Source organism: Pteropus medius, unplaced genomic scaffold, assembly GCF_902729225.1.
Source record: "Pteropus medius unplaced genomic scaffold, Ma_sr-lr_union100, whole genome shotgun sequence".
Taxonomy (NCBI): Eukaryota; Metazoa; Chordata; class Mammalia; order Chiroptera; family Pteropodidae; genus Pteropus; species Pteropus medius.
Genome location: NW_024346667.1, coordinates 6350814 through 6365746, shown reverse-complemented (window position 1 = coordinate 6365746; position 14933 = coordinate 6350814). Strand labels below are relative to the sequence as shown.

General features: G+C 42.8%; 1 protein-coding gene and 1 long non-coding RNA gene across 12 annotated transcripts in view; both read right to left on the bottom strand.

Annotated features, from left to right (window-relative positions):
• Window positions 1-2988: 2988 nt before the first annotated feature.
• LOC120613289 (uncharacterized) lies at window positions 2989-6012 on the bottom strand. The gene is made up of 2 exons (XR_005655654.1): window positions 5316-6012; window positions 2989-4265 (listed from the first exon to the last, which is right to left on the bottom strand). It is a non-coding gene; the product is annotated as an uncharacterized LOC120613289 (long non-coding RNA).
• A 7502-nt stretch (window positions 6013-13514) lies between these two features.
• Window positions 13515-14933, bottom strand: part of FBXW7 (F-box and WD repeat domain containing 7) — a 173601-nt gene continuing 172182 nt past the window's right edge. For 9 of the 11 annotated variants that reach the window (XM_039875953.1, XM_039875954.1, XM_039875956.1 and 6 more), the window contains one exon: window positions 13952-14348. In XM_039875953.1, coding sequence (XP_039731887.1) covers window positions 14080-14348 — 269 coding nt within the window. In that variant the 3' untranslated portion in view covers window positions 13952-14079. Of the gene's footprint in view, window positions 14349-14933 lie in introns of all 11 variants that reach the window. The other 2 variants (XR_005655648.1, XM_039875959.1) reach the window with 1 other exon arrangement.

Here is a 14933-nt window from a genome sequence, read left to right as displayed (position 1 = left end):
TTTCTCATGATTCCCTTACAGTGCTAGGGGAAAGGACTTTTCTTTTAGTTTCCTCTATATCTCTGTTCTACTCCCTCCCCCCACATTCCCCATCAATGTTTCAACAAGTGATTCCAAAGTCTTGGTGCAAATATCTTAAGAGCCATTGAAAATATTAAATTTAAAATATATACTTTATAAAACAATCAAAAACCACTTTATGTTGCTTTTAAGAAGAGCATGGCTGGAGGACAGGCGTGAAATCAAACCACTATGCACCGACAGAGCTCCAGGAGTAATTGCTTTGTGTGGTCCGGCCCTGGCACCCCACTTTTCCACTGGGGGCCCCATGTCCTCCCTATTCCAAAGGCCAGGGTGGCACCACCAGCGGCCTCCTTTGACACATAGAGTCAAGTAACCAGACCGGTGTTGGGACTGCTCCCTACTGCTCTGGGAGAGTGTCCCCAGGGAGTGTCCTAGCTCCGCCCTGGGCAGGGGAAATACGGGAGAAGGAATCTCGGGCTCCAGCTGTGGTTTTGTCACCAGGTCAGGGGCCGCCCCGCCGCCCCACATTCCATGATGGAGGAATTTCCGGCGTGGTTGTGCCATGTGCCTCCAGATCTCATCCTGGCTTTGGTCTCCATACTCGAGGCTTCAGAAAGTCGCTGAGGGTCTTGACTCAGACAAGGTGGAGAGGAGAGGAGAGCCTCACTCCTCGCCGCCCAGGACCTGGGGCGATCACGTCCTTCCTCCCGCTCCCAGCGCCCCTCTCTCCTTCTCAGGATCCTTCTTTCTGGTAATTCCTTTCCTGCTTTCCTGAAACTCCATTTCCTCCATTTCCTCCATTTCTCCTGACATTCTACTCCTCCCCCCCCCTCAGAAATCACGTCTCAAGTTTCTCCTTCTGTCTGACACATTCCCAGCTTCCAGAACTTCCTGGGACTGGGCGGAGACGGGGAGCACTTTAGTTTCCTAAGTGGAAAATCTCCAGTCTCCACTACCTGAGGCAAACGGCAGACATGCACTTAGCTTCTGTTTGCTCATTGGTAAAACACATAAAACTCACCCGTTTCTCAAACTCACTGTAAAAATGGCCTCGCCAAGAGGTGGATGTTATCGCTGCCATTATTTTAGTTTAAGGGCTGTGTTCCCAGCCCGCTGAGCCGCAGTAGGACCTCTCCTGCAAAGTCAGACCTCAGGGCAGGTCCGCCAGAATGGGATGCGCCAGCCGAGCCCCAGCTTCTTAGCCGGCTTCCAGCCTCCTCTCTTGGCCCCTCCAGGAAGCCACCATGCTGCCGCTCCGCTTTCAAGGATCAGTTTGGCCGCTTTTGGCCTCCACACCTTTCCCTTTTAGTCCAGGCCCTTGCCTGCCCTGCAGACTTGGGGAACTGGCGTCCCATTCCGCAGCCCGCCCGCAGGTCCTTGCTGGTCTACCACCGTCTTCCAGCTCCTTTCAAGTTCACCCTAACTTTCAACTCACAGTGCCCAGGGGTGGGGAGAATCCTCAGAGGGGTGTAGAGCAAGGCACGCGGCAGTTCTAGACCCAGGCATGGCTCCCTCGGGATTCTAGTTCAGCTATTGGAAAATAAAGTTGTACGGGGCGGGCCGAGGGAGGAGTGGGCGTTTCATTCCTCGCCGAGCTCCTCCGGGAGCTGCCAGGTCGGCGGTGCCTCGGTTGGTCTGATGAGACTAATCTTCCTCTGGGAGTTCGATTTCTTTGTTTCCCAAAAGTTCTGCCTGGAACTCAGGCTGATGAGACAGGCCACAGGGTGTATCAGAAGCCACTGAGAACCACCTTACCTGAGGGTGGCCAGATTTTTCTGCAAACGTTTTTTCTGCAAATCGGTTTTCCCGAAGGGCAGCGTGCCTGTTCTCTGAACTCCCAGGAAGCTTCTGCTGTTCACAGCAGCAATTCAGCGTCCACTTGGTAAAAAAATGGCTTTTTTACTTATTGACTGGCAAAATACTCTATTTATCAAACCATTTCAGTTTCCTCTAAAGATAAAATAGAGGAAAAACCCAAAAGGAAAATTAAAGCTTGAACTCAGTCTTGCAGACTTCTGCTTCATTTCATTGTAAATCGCGTGTGATAACCCAGCACCGGCAGCTTGCATAAAGCGATAGTATAATTTTCTTTTGTGCGAGGAACTAATTATGAAGTATAAGACTTCTCACCTAAGTCTAACAATGGTGGATGGCTCCCATATGCTAATTACGTCTTCCTTCCTATCTTTGGCTTGAACTCTAATTTGCGTACAGTTTAATGAACACCGGTTCTCACTGCGAAATATCGAAGTACCTGGGAGATTGAACACTTAGACTGTCAAATGCTCTCACTCCCAACGCTCATCTTCAAACCCTCTAAATTCTAAACAGACTTCTACAGGAGAGTGGCTCTTTAAAGGCCTGTGAGTCACTTTCGAGCAGTAACTGTACACTTAAATTAAAAGCCACAATCTGGCAGTAGACTTGGGTCGTGGTGAAAAAATACTAATAATAATAAAAAGGCTTTCCTAGTTTAGGTATCAGTAATGACTTGCCAGCTTCTGTCACTGCCCGTTACAAAAGCTACCCGTTTTATGGCTGTTTGTTTCCCTGACTTCGGTTTTTCCAACAGTTTCCCCAGAAAGGCTCCTTCACTTTCTTCGGGTATTCTCGCTTCATCTCTGAGAATTTAGAAAATGAGCAACAGTGGAGGTGGGGGAGGGGCTTCCAGCCTGGGCCAAGCACCTCATTTTCAGGGTCTCTTCCCCTTTTAACACTTCATTCCCACAAAGGTGATGCTGAGTGTTAATGTAAAAATAAAAGGCCTTTCTAAGTGAGAGGCAACAAGCATTTCTTTGAGATAAATAAGAGTAGCCACTGGGGACGCACTGATTCAGGCAGAATCCCAGATAGTGTTCCCATTAGGAAACAAAGGCAGTGGGCCCTCATGAGAAAGGGAAGGGGAGCAAACATTAACAGAAGGAAGGCGTTTCTATTGGTGCATATAAACCAACAGTGATGGCGAATTCTAAACAATGATTTTAATTTATAAATCATAGTGATACTTTAGAGTGATAATTATTTAAGTTATAAATTATAGTGACAATTTATAACTACTTTCTTGCTGTCTTTGCAAACAATTTCATTGGGGCACGATGTTACTTCAGTCTCAGGCCAAAGAATATTTTGCCCTGTTTTAATACTGCAGAGATTTAAGGCGTAAGATGTATAGGCAGTTCCTCTGGGATGGCAGCTCCAGCTCCATTTTAAAGTGGCGCCGTTTAATTTTGACAGGAGGTTAGTTACTTAGATGGCAGATGACCTCTATATAATTACAGCTAATAGTGGTCATGCGTTTCACTTTACCATGACTTCTCGAAGTGCAGTATTTGATATGAACCATTCAGGTGAATGGCCTGGAGGACTAAATACAGATTCTGATGTGGCAGTTCTGAGGCGGGATCTGAGATTGTGCATTTCTGAGGAGCTCGTAGGTGAGGCTGCGGCTGCTGGTTCAAGAGGCCCACTTTGAATCCCTTTACCTGGATCATCCGATTTCATCTTCACTACAAGCCATCGACGAAGGGAGTAAGTAGCAGACCTGAGGCCACCTGGCTATAAGCAGCAGAGCCCGGACTTGATGATTTCTTGCAGTCTGGTCTACAGCCTGAACACACAGCTGTACTTGCCGCCTCTCATTCTCGGTAGGCGCTCTTGTGAAGAGGAAGGTATGGGTTGACTTGTACGTGGATCTTAATCCACAGGATCCTGTGGCGAGTCCTTGTTAAAGCCAAGAAACCATCTCTTCATTTATCCACGTTGCCACTCGAGGTGTGCGTCGGCCCAGGCACGGCCGTGTGGCCACAAGGAGAACCCAGCCTCGACAAGCACTCGCCGGGCGCCTCCTGGCCAGCCTGCACCTCCCAGCAAGGCAGCGGGGAGTCAGCCTGCCGAGATCTCTGGTCGCTTCTCTACAACACCTTCAGCAGCCGCCAAGGAAACCAGTGTTCTTTCTGTTACTTTGGGTCAGAATACTCGGAAATGATTGTAGGCAGAAGAGGTAACTTTTACAGCTGACTTGAAGATTACAAATGGCACAATATACCTTCTGGGTGTGCTTCTCCTATTGGTTGGAATAACCCACTGTGCACCAAAGCGGGGGCCCGAAGGGAGAAGCAGCAGCACCCAGCGGATAAGTGTGTAGCCTTTGGAGCAAGACTGCCTGGGTCCACATCCTGCCTTGACTAGTTGTCATGGTCGTGGGCAACTTGCACCATCTCTCTATGCCTCAGTTTCCTCACCTATAAAGGAAAGATGATGATAATGATGGTATCTCCCTCATGGGCTCGTTGTACATGAACTATTTCACATGAGGTATCTGCCATGAGGTCACCCCTCAAAAATGTAAGTTGCCCTTATTAACAGGGAGCTGGAACAGCCTTTCTGAGCATGCCCCCTGAGAATGTGGGTGATGCTTCTTTTTTCTTTACATGTAATTTAAGGCTAAGTGGCTAATTTTACTGATTTTCCCAATAGGGAATAATGGAAAAAGACCTGTCCCTTGGCAGTCTCCAGTTCACAGCATCTGAAAAGAACTGACCATCGTCGAAAGCAGAGAGAGAGATGCATAGGTGGGTGTTAGCACTTGTGCGAATTACGCATCTGTTTACACACCTAGTCTTGAAGCTATTTAAATTAAGACCCTCTCTTTTGATGATAGCTGTGTGTAAGGCAATATTTGCTGAGCCCGGTTCCTGCTATCAATGCAGGACCGAAATGCAAACATACTTGTAAAGTGGAAACACACTTTTATTTCCTAAGGGCCCTGTAATCAAGGCAAAAGCTATTCCTTGATCGCATAATTAACCTTAGGAATAGAAGTGTAAACAGCACAATTCATGAATTTGTTAATTGGTCTTCCCTGCTACTGATATTAGCCCAAGTTGATCTGTGGTTTGCCTCTGCTGATTATCTTAAGTTTTCTAATTTGGATTTCTTCAGGGTAAGCAAGGGAAAAGAGTGAAGGAAGAGCTTTTTAACAATTTGAGAATATACTGTGGGTGAGTATTTTCTCACCCTGCGCCACTCCCCACCCCAGGCCGGGCAGCAGAGACATAAAACAACCAGGAATGCTCAGCGGCGGTCATGCTTCCGGGACTCTGAATCTCAGTCTAATTTAGTTCTAATTTATTTTTCCCATTGCAATGGCTCCTTAGCTGAGTAGAAGTAAAGAGAAAACACTGGGCGTGTGTCGGCTCAGGCCCTGCAGTTGGAGGGGCTGTGTAGGGAGAGGCCTTGGTGAGCATAGAGCCAGAATCCCTCTCCTAGGACTTGTAAAGAATTATACTCACCGAAGCAGGAGACTTGGATTCTGAGAGAAGACACAGTTCACAGCATTTCGCTCCTTGGTGTTTCTCTTCCAACATGGCACACCTATGTGGGGCCTTGGGCTGATTTCCAGAACCAGCAAATCAATACTTAAGAGATTCTTTCATTAGAGCCCTTCTCATGAAGCAGAGTTGCTTCATTAAATTAGACACCGGGCCTCTGAATGCTGTTTAACAACAACAAAATTCTCTGAGGGTACTGATACTAGGGCCTGATCTATTCACACGTACTTTAAAGTTGAGGATACATCTTCTGAATAGTCACTGATAACCTCAGAAAACTAAGAAGTTACCCACTTCAACAAACAACTGATTTTAGTTGACAAATGATGGTTAAGTGGCTCTTAAAAAAAGAAAAAATTTGCTAGTGGTCCCTTTAGTTATTTTGAAACCTCCAGGAATCTTTCTGAGAAAGTCAAGGTCACCAACCAGAAAGCCACAGTGATACATACATGAATGAATAAATAGCCCGTGGCTACTGGGCCTACATACCACTCACCACCAAATGCAGAAATGAATGTCTGTGGTTTGGGGGCTTTGTGTTCAGAGGATCAGCCTTGTCTGTCCGTCATTTAGACCTTAGGACTCAGCCGAAGAGCTGAGCTGACAGCAGCAAGCCCCACCCCGGCCCCCCAAGCCTATGGGCCTCTGAGGCTTATGCTGGTTCTAGAACCTTTAGAGAGAGCAGCCAGGGCAGATGAAGACTCCACATGCAATGCCAATGACCGTTTTAGGCAGGTTTGGGAGGTCAGGAATGACACACACCCTGTCACAGCTGGGCTGGGTACCACATACTTCCCAGGTATGAAAAAAGCCTGGCATCAAGAGAATTATGCACTCAAACCTTCAGCAGACCTAATACAGGCACAAAGGAAGTTCTGCCAGCTCATTGCTTCTTCTACTGGCCCCACTTTGGCCTCTTTGAAATTTTGATCTAGAATTTAAAGGGAAAAATAGAATTTTCTAAAGAGATACCCCTTAACTTCACTTTATGAAAAGTTCAGTCATTTTCATAATCCTGAGAAGTTTTTCCAAGTGGAGAAAATGCATAAGATACCCGGTGGGAGAATTTGTTAGTAGAACCCATGCTAGTTAGAAAGAGATGATGGGAAAAGGTCGAGGAGGAAAGAGGGGCTATGTCCTTGGGCCTCAGAAGTGGATAGTCCTCTTGATATAAGATACATAGGGCTGCAACTCAGTTTGTCCACCAGCACATGCTCAGATCAGAACCTGAAGTCTAAAACTCTAGGTCCTACTAGTTCCAATCTTAAGTTAATTTTCACCTTGAGACTATATTAAGAGCTCATGAGCTAGAGACTGTGCTAAGCATCATCTATTCAGTCCTCCTGCAGCCTAATGAGAGGCGACTATTATTGGGGCCCCTTTTGCAGGGGGGAAAAAAAAACCACAGAGACAAAGAGAACCGAGGTAATTTGCCCCCACACGGCCCCATCCTAAGCTCTCCTTTGCTGTGGAACTCCTCCGGAAGGATCACTTGTTTTGTGCTGAGACTACGTGACTCATGGTGACTAGCTAGGGCAATGCCTTGTTATGGATGCTCACTAGCATGGGTAAAGAAATGTCATTATTTCTGAAAAATGCCATACTGATTTTTTTTTTTTGGCCTCGCTTTAAGAAATATATGTTTTTAGCCAAGTAATGCGAAAGAGTGAACCATATCAAAATAAAGCTCCCATCTCCTTCCCCCAACCACAAAGGCAAACAGTAGTAACCCTTTTAGGTAATTCTTCTAATGTGCATCCCTTATCCTTTTCTGCTTATCCTCTTATTTTTTAGTTTTTTTTTCATTTTAGACATTAATAGCTTCTTAGTAGATGAGCATTTAACTCTCCCTCTACTCCATTTCCCTCCTCTCCCCTACAGAAATTTTAGCAACATCGTTAATCAGTATTTACATTTTTATGGCTACATAAATATGGCTTGGTGCAGGGCTAAACAGTGCACTATGCTTGTGTTTTTTCACATACTATTTTGAATTAATAACTGCTTCATTTTTATCTGTCGCATAGCTTTTCATATATTGAAACTTAAAAAACGTTTTTTAAATGCATCATCAGGTATCCTGAATACTCAGAAGCCTTTTCTCTAAATGCTCTGTCATGATAGTAAGATGATTTATCATCTTGGGGCCTTTCTTCTAAGGCCCTCCTGCTCACACCCCACCTTGTAGCTCCTGAGCACAAATGCCTGCCTAAAGTAAAACTGCCTGCACCTCTGGTAAGAAATAGGTCATTCTACAACTCCACCCTTCCGGAAGTCTCACAGAGCTCCTCTTCCATATTAAGCTTGAAATGATTGCCTGCAAGACAGTCACCAATTCCTTTATTGCTAGTGGCAGTGATTATACTCAAGATGGCTCCCATTCACTGAGCACATCTTTAGCCAAGCACTGTGCCAGGTGCTGCACGTTATCTCATGTAATATTCACAACAGTCATTTTCTCTTTTACAGATGATGAAAGGGGTTCAGATTTGAATAATCTTCCAGAGTCACACAAGTGGTGTCAGAGATGGAATTTGAACACAACTGTCTTTTTCATTAATAATAGTAATAATGATGATGATGATGATGATGATGATGATGATAATGACTGCTAACATTTACCGAGGATGTGCTATGTACCAATCTAACCTCTCATGACTACAAGCATGCAAAAGCTTGCTCCTCATTTGCCTAGTGATCTCAGAAAAAAAGAGATCTGCATTACCAAGGTGTCAGTAATTTGCTGTAATCTTTATCATTTTATATACTCATTTTTCGATCTATTTTTTTTCCTTTTCTTTAAGAGGGTTCTTAAGTTTATAAGCTTCTGGTCCCCCAAACCCAGACCTATTTCTTACCAGAGGTGCAGGCAGTTTTACTTTTTAACCTCTGTACCTTCTTGTGTCCTTGCTGGATTTATTTACGCCACTCATACTCACTCTATAGGAATAGAGACCATCCTCAGACTGAAAGGCTCACGGTGGTAGGCAACTACGCTGTCTTGCTGATTGCATTTAGTAAGGCGTAAGGGTTTGGTAAAGTCTTAACAGGCTTCATTAGTGTAAGAGTAAAAAGTCTTGCAAGTAACTTTCCTCTCGTGGTGAGCTGTGGTTTGATGTCTCCTTTATATAATCTATGACCCCTCTAGAAAAAGGGTGTACTGGCAGCATATTTTGGTCTGTAATATTTGAACTTTTGATGTGCAAGAGTGATTTCAACGTAATTTTTCTTTTGTAGAGCATGACTGCTGAAGGAAAACAAAGCCCAAAGATAAACAGCTTACTTAGGTTTTGCCACAATAGATTTTCTAAAGCAAAGAATGAAACATCAAAATGTCCACTCAGTGGTTCCTTGTCCATAAAAATTCTGAGGAAAATCAGACCATCCAAAATAGAAACTGCTATTTTTATACCCAGTTGCAAATTGCAAAGTTGCCAGCCTCTCTTCTCAGCAATGAGTCTTCCTAGAAACTGGATCTAGAATTCATTTAGACTTTTTACACTGGGGAAAGGTGCATTCTGAGTCCTTTCAGCTTTTGGTGCTTTCTCTTTCCCCGAAGAACCTTTGAAATAGCTTTCTGATCTTTTTGGTCTCCTCCATCTGCAAAGAGAAAGTGGCAGAGGGATAAAGTTGGCAGGAACCTCACTCATTTGGGCATCACTAGTATTAATCGAATGGATAATGAGACATGTTGGCTAGTGAACAATGCCATACTGTTTGTTTGCAGTTCAAATCAATGACTAGGCACTCTCAGTAAAGGGAGCTGGGTACAGCCACGTTGGATCTAACTTAGTCTATCTCCCGGGAAATAGAAAATGCCAAAATCACAAACTGTGCATCGACTTTTCAGATGCCATACGGTTGCTTTATGTAGGACTCCAAGAACACTGTGTGAACACACACGTGCCATCCTCTTCAGACCCAGAGGCCACTGATCCATCGTGGAAGACTTCAGACATCTTCTCTCGGCCACCAATGCCTTCCCTTGATATGGCCCATTCCTTTTTGTTTGTTTGTTTTCATGAAGCGTGGAAAGGCTTAAGGGAAATGATGTCAGGACTCCCTGAGAACAAGAAGCTTGTTCCCAGGTTCCAGTATATTCTTGTATCTGTGTACACACACACACGCACACCCTTTGGAATGCCGTAGGCAGGGAGCATTAGAATCTGCGTCAGAAGCATTTATTGAAATTCATCCATTGGCAACACTAAACCCATTTTTACTATCAGTAGAATTACAAATGGTGCTACAAAACAGGAGGTTCTCCTAGAATTGCTGTAAGAGACAAGGCTGAATCCTTTATTGACTGAAGAACCAGATGGAGTATAGGTTACAGTCCTGATCTCTGGGGGTGGGGGATGACTAACAGGAAAATGAAAAAAGCTGTGTCTGAGGGAAGGAATCAAAAAATGTAACGGGAATCTCTTCCTGCTATGCAAAGCTGCTTGTTTCTGATTTCGATATGGAATGGAAGGAGTCACAGGAGTGAGAATGGAGTCGGGCAGGCTCCTTTGAGGTGTCTTCTCCCCTCCATCTCTGTGGCTTTGTTTCACGACGTGCAATGAGTGCATCAGGGAATGGTGTGTGGAAAGCAAGGCACTGCCTGGGTCTGGGGAGACTGCCCTGGATCCTCGTTTCACTTCATGGAAGAGAAAAGCACAGAGGTCTTTTTGTTGTTGTTTGATGGTAGCCTCTAATCAGTTCAGAGAAATAGGAGAATTTATAACAGACTAGCTCAAAAGGTCTAAAAATTGCTTAGAAGTTAATACAAATCATTATTTAAATTTCAGTTATTTCTTGAAATTAAATAGGTAGGTAGGTTGAAACATTTATGTACCCAATAGCTGTGATGAGAGAGGTGGGGAGGGAGGGAGGGAGAGAGAAGAGCAGAGCGCATGCTCCCAAAGCATTTGCTTCGGGCTTTTATGGGTTACTTCGGTGTCCTAATTTTAGCATTAGTTTCAGGCAGTGTTTGATCTTTGGGAACTTGTGACATCTAAATGTGGGGACTGCCTATATTCTGATATGAAAAGTTAAAAATTCGCTGTTATATAAGGTGAATTTCTTCATTAAGCAGGCTTCCCTTCATGACCTTTCTTACTTTAATGACAATATCTTTAGACGGAGGTTAACATTTTCCCTTTCAAGAACAGATCCACTGTAATAAAGATTATTCATTTATTCATAAAGTAATATTCAATGGACAGCTAAGTATATATACAAAACCACCATTAGGTGCTCAATACCAGTCTATCTCACAAGGGTTCTGTTAAGACTCAAATGAGAAATTTATGTGACTCCGCGTTAAAAAATGCAAATTGCTATAGATAGAGAAATGTTATTTTTATTATATACTTGAATGAGCCGTGAGCACACTCAATTGTTCCCAGATATAGAAAGTTACCTGGGTCTACTTTCTTAGTTTTGATAGTAGCTGCTATTTATTGAACTCTAAGTGCCATCGGTGTGCTGTCCGCTTTATAGCCCCTACAGCATCCTCAGGAGGTGGGTATTGTCTACACTCTAGATGGGGAAACATGAGGTCAAAAAAATCTGATGAAGGTCCCATCACTAGAAAGTATTGGAACTAGAACTTGAATTCAGGCCTACTTGTCTACAAAGCCTGTGAACTCATTCTATTCTATAAATGTAGGTTTGTTTTTAAAGATGATGTTTTTCTTCAGTTATAATACAGTTAAGCCACATTTATATTATGAAAACTCAAGACTACCAAACGGAGACACAGCTTTTTCTTAATCATTGAGAGCCGTCAACGCGAACAGCAGTCATGGCTCCAGGCCCTGCCCTGGTCCCCGCTCTGTACTTCATGGCCTAACAGACGTTTGCCTGTGTTTATGTGGTTTTTCTGACTTTTCGTTTAACCTGTCACTTCCCCCTGATGTTCTAGTGCCTGGAATGTGCTGTGGACTAATACACCGAAGAACCCAACATGCTGGAACAGTATCTAAGTAAGCAGTCTCAAAGCTGTGTCCATAACTCGCCTGGAAAGCTAGTTTAAATGAAGGTTCTTGGGTCCCCCTTCTAGATGTTCTGATTTAGTAGTTTGGGGAGAGCAAGGCCCAAGAATTGCTGCCCTATGAGTAAAGAACACATTTTGTGTGAAATGTAGTCATTAAGTAGCATCCATTTTTATCCATGGCTTGAGTAGTTGAGATGCTGGATATTATATATATATTACTAATACACACATACATCCATACCTATGCATGTATAGAGGGGAAGGAGAGAGACCCTACTATTTGAGAGGCTATTGCATTTGAATAACCGACTTCATTTTTTTCACTTACATTAGATGCATTAAATAAAACAGTGACAGAAGAGCCTGAAAGTACCCCAAAAATGACTTATTTTTTCTAAAACCTTGCTTTAGTTTGTCAAAATTCTAGGTTTCTTTCTTCTTAAACTCTGGTGCTTGCGAGTTAACTTCCAGCAAATCACCTAACCAGTCTGAGCCACAGTCATGCCCTCATCTTTAAAATGGAGATAATAATACAGCAGGTCCTTGAATAATGTCATTTTGTTCAGTGTCGTTTCATTTTAACGTTGATGAGGTACCATAGGAACTTGACTCTTGTTTCTATCCATTAACCTGTGATAAAACTGGTTTCATTGTGTCATTTTGCTTCAATTTGCAGAACCGGTCGACACTGTTAAGTGAGGACTTACTGTACCTACCTCATAGGGATGGTGAGAATGGATAATGCATAGAAAGTTCCTGGTTAAGTATGCAATATGTGGTTCAACTTTCAAAAATGAACTTTTTGTAGGAATTCTAGTTGTAACTATCACAGAAATGTTGTAACTCTATGAGGGACCCAGATTTCATATTTGCACATCCCGGTATAAGACAGAGAGAAGCACAGTGGAGTGTCCTCTCAGAGTCTAAGGAGAGAGAGGAAATCTGCATTCGCAGCACATTATTCTGACGTTAGCTGTGTAAAACAGGCCGGGAAGGACACACTACAGGGAACGCAGAGAAGCCAAGACTTTGCTGTTTTAAATATTAGACAAAACTTAAATATTTATAATGAAGCATCATTACCTCGGTGGAAGAAACAGGCATACTAACATGAAAAAACACATTTTATTGCACTTAAGTTATAAGAAAATAAAATTTCTAAGTGAATCAAACCATAGACACAATCCCTTTAAAGGTTGTTTTCCTCCATCATGTCAGGTTGTTACATAACTAAAATTAACCAACTTGAATCTGATTGTTTTAAATCAGACTATAAATAAAACAAACAAAAAAAAATAAACAGGAGGAGGAAAAAAAGATCGCCTAGGATACAGTGTTAAACCACTTTCACAGTTCAGCTTGAGTTGTGGCTCTTGGAGAATGAGGCAAACCATTTGACTTTTTCATTCATTTCATTTGTTTGCATGTGACGCCTTTACTACAAAAACTGAATCGTTTCTGCTTTGTCAGTTACTCAGAGCAATAAAACTGTAACAGTTGTTTTCCCAAATACTGCAAAACACTAAGACTGACCAGCAACTTTATTTTAATTTTGTATTTTATATATTTTTAAAATCTTGTCAGTTTTATTATGTACGTTCATCCATTCACCACAGCCCTCAAAAAGAAAAGTTTCTCCACAGAACAGGCAGCGATAGCTCTGTTCCAAGGAATGTGTTTTAATTTTTGCCCAGATAAAAGAAAATAAGCTTTGCACACACTCTCAATTCTTTACTTGCAGGCAAACTTCACTCTTTATTATCTGAAACTCTCCCATTCTCAGCCTCTTAGAGGCACAGATGGTTCAAGTTTCAGTGGCAAAAAGTCTTTTTTCCGTAACCAAACTAGAGCAAATTTGGAATTCAGTCTGGGACTAAAACGTCACAGCAGAAAAAAAATAAAAAAAAATAATTTGCTTTTTTCTTTCATTTAGCAGCATAAATAAGTTTGGCCACTGGGAGTACAGTACAGGGGTGGGACAACAATCCCATATTTGAAGACCTACTTCTAGCACCAGCATCAAGAATTAAATCCATCTCAGGACTCACAGAACCCAGGACAACTTGCCACCTTTCAGCAATATATGCACTGAAGAGTGTATGTGGAAGCGACAGTAAGTAGATTAACAGAGGCTAATACTGTGATTGATTGACATTGGCAATGGTGTGGCAAGCTCATGATAACTGTACAAAAACAATTCACAGTAATATATTTTTTTTTTTTTTAGCTTTTCCACTCCAGAAAAATGACTTTTGTTGCAGATGCTCTCTAATTAAAGTCAACCAGTACTTGTTTTGATGTTATTGCAGCTCCTTTCTAGGTCTCAGTGGTAAAAGAACAGACTCACAGAATCTGGAACGATGTTTTAGCATTAACACAGCCCAATGACCACTGGAGAAGAAAATAAAGAAATAATTGCACCTGGTTTGATTTAGAAAGTCTTTGCAAAGCTGCCCTCAGTCAAAAGTGAAGCCTTTTATGTAATGAGACAGCAGACGCCTCTCTTGTCAGTTACGGTTTGTCATCTCTTCCTCTTTTCCTTCTTAGTCTGTAGGTCTTTTCATTCTGTTGCCCCAAGCCAACATCCTGCACCACTGAGAACAAGGGATTTTTTTTCTTTTTCGTTTTTTTCCTTTTTTTCTTTTTGCTTTTCTTTTTTCTTTTTCTTTTTTTTTCTTTTTTTGCAGGGGGGAGGGCGGGGAGTATATCGTCTACACATTTGGACAAACTCATCTTTTCTGCTCTTCACTTCATGTCCACATCAAAGTCCAGCACCAGCAGCTTGGTTTCTTCCGTCCCGTTCCGGCTCCCGACCGCACACACCAGCTTTGTGTTCGAGGCTCTGATCCGCCACACGACTCCCCCGCTCCCCCCACTCTCCAATGTGACTAGGTTGCGAATAAATTCACCCGTTTTCAAGTCCCATAGTTTTACAGTTCCATCATCTGAGCTGGTAATTACAAAGTTCTTGTTGAACTGTAAACAGGTCACAGCACTCTGATGCTTGTTGGGACCTAGGCAAAACCAAACGAATTCAATTACTGGTTAGAAATCATGGCTTTGAGTTAGTTACACTGTAATTTGTAGACTTCTACATTAGAAGATAAAATAAATGAAATATTTTAAATGCCGCATATTTAGAAACTGTATTCTGAGTATTTTAGGATCAGTGGGAATGTAAGAAAATCTGGTAGCTATTTGTAACTGAAGCATTAATTTTCAAGAGTTCTGTCTTCCAAGAAGCTTGGTTAGCTACCAGGCACACACATTTTGTTTTCTGGCTGTAGGAATGAGAGCTTTTCTTAGGGATGATGTAGACAGCCCAGCTTCATGCATTCTGCTGATGGACAAACGAGCGTAAGAGATCACCCTACCACTTTGAACTGACCATTCAAGGGCAAAGGCTGAATGGACACTGTTCCAAAACTCTGAGGAAGGGACAAAACCAATGAGTAAAATGCTGCAATACAGCCCACCTGATAGCCTCACTGAAAAAAGAAAAAAAAAAACACTTTCTGAGGGCTATGACCAATGAAAACAGTTAATCATGACCTAGGAAGTTAACACTGTTGTGCCTCATTTAATGATAGTGGCGTTCA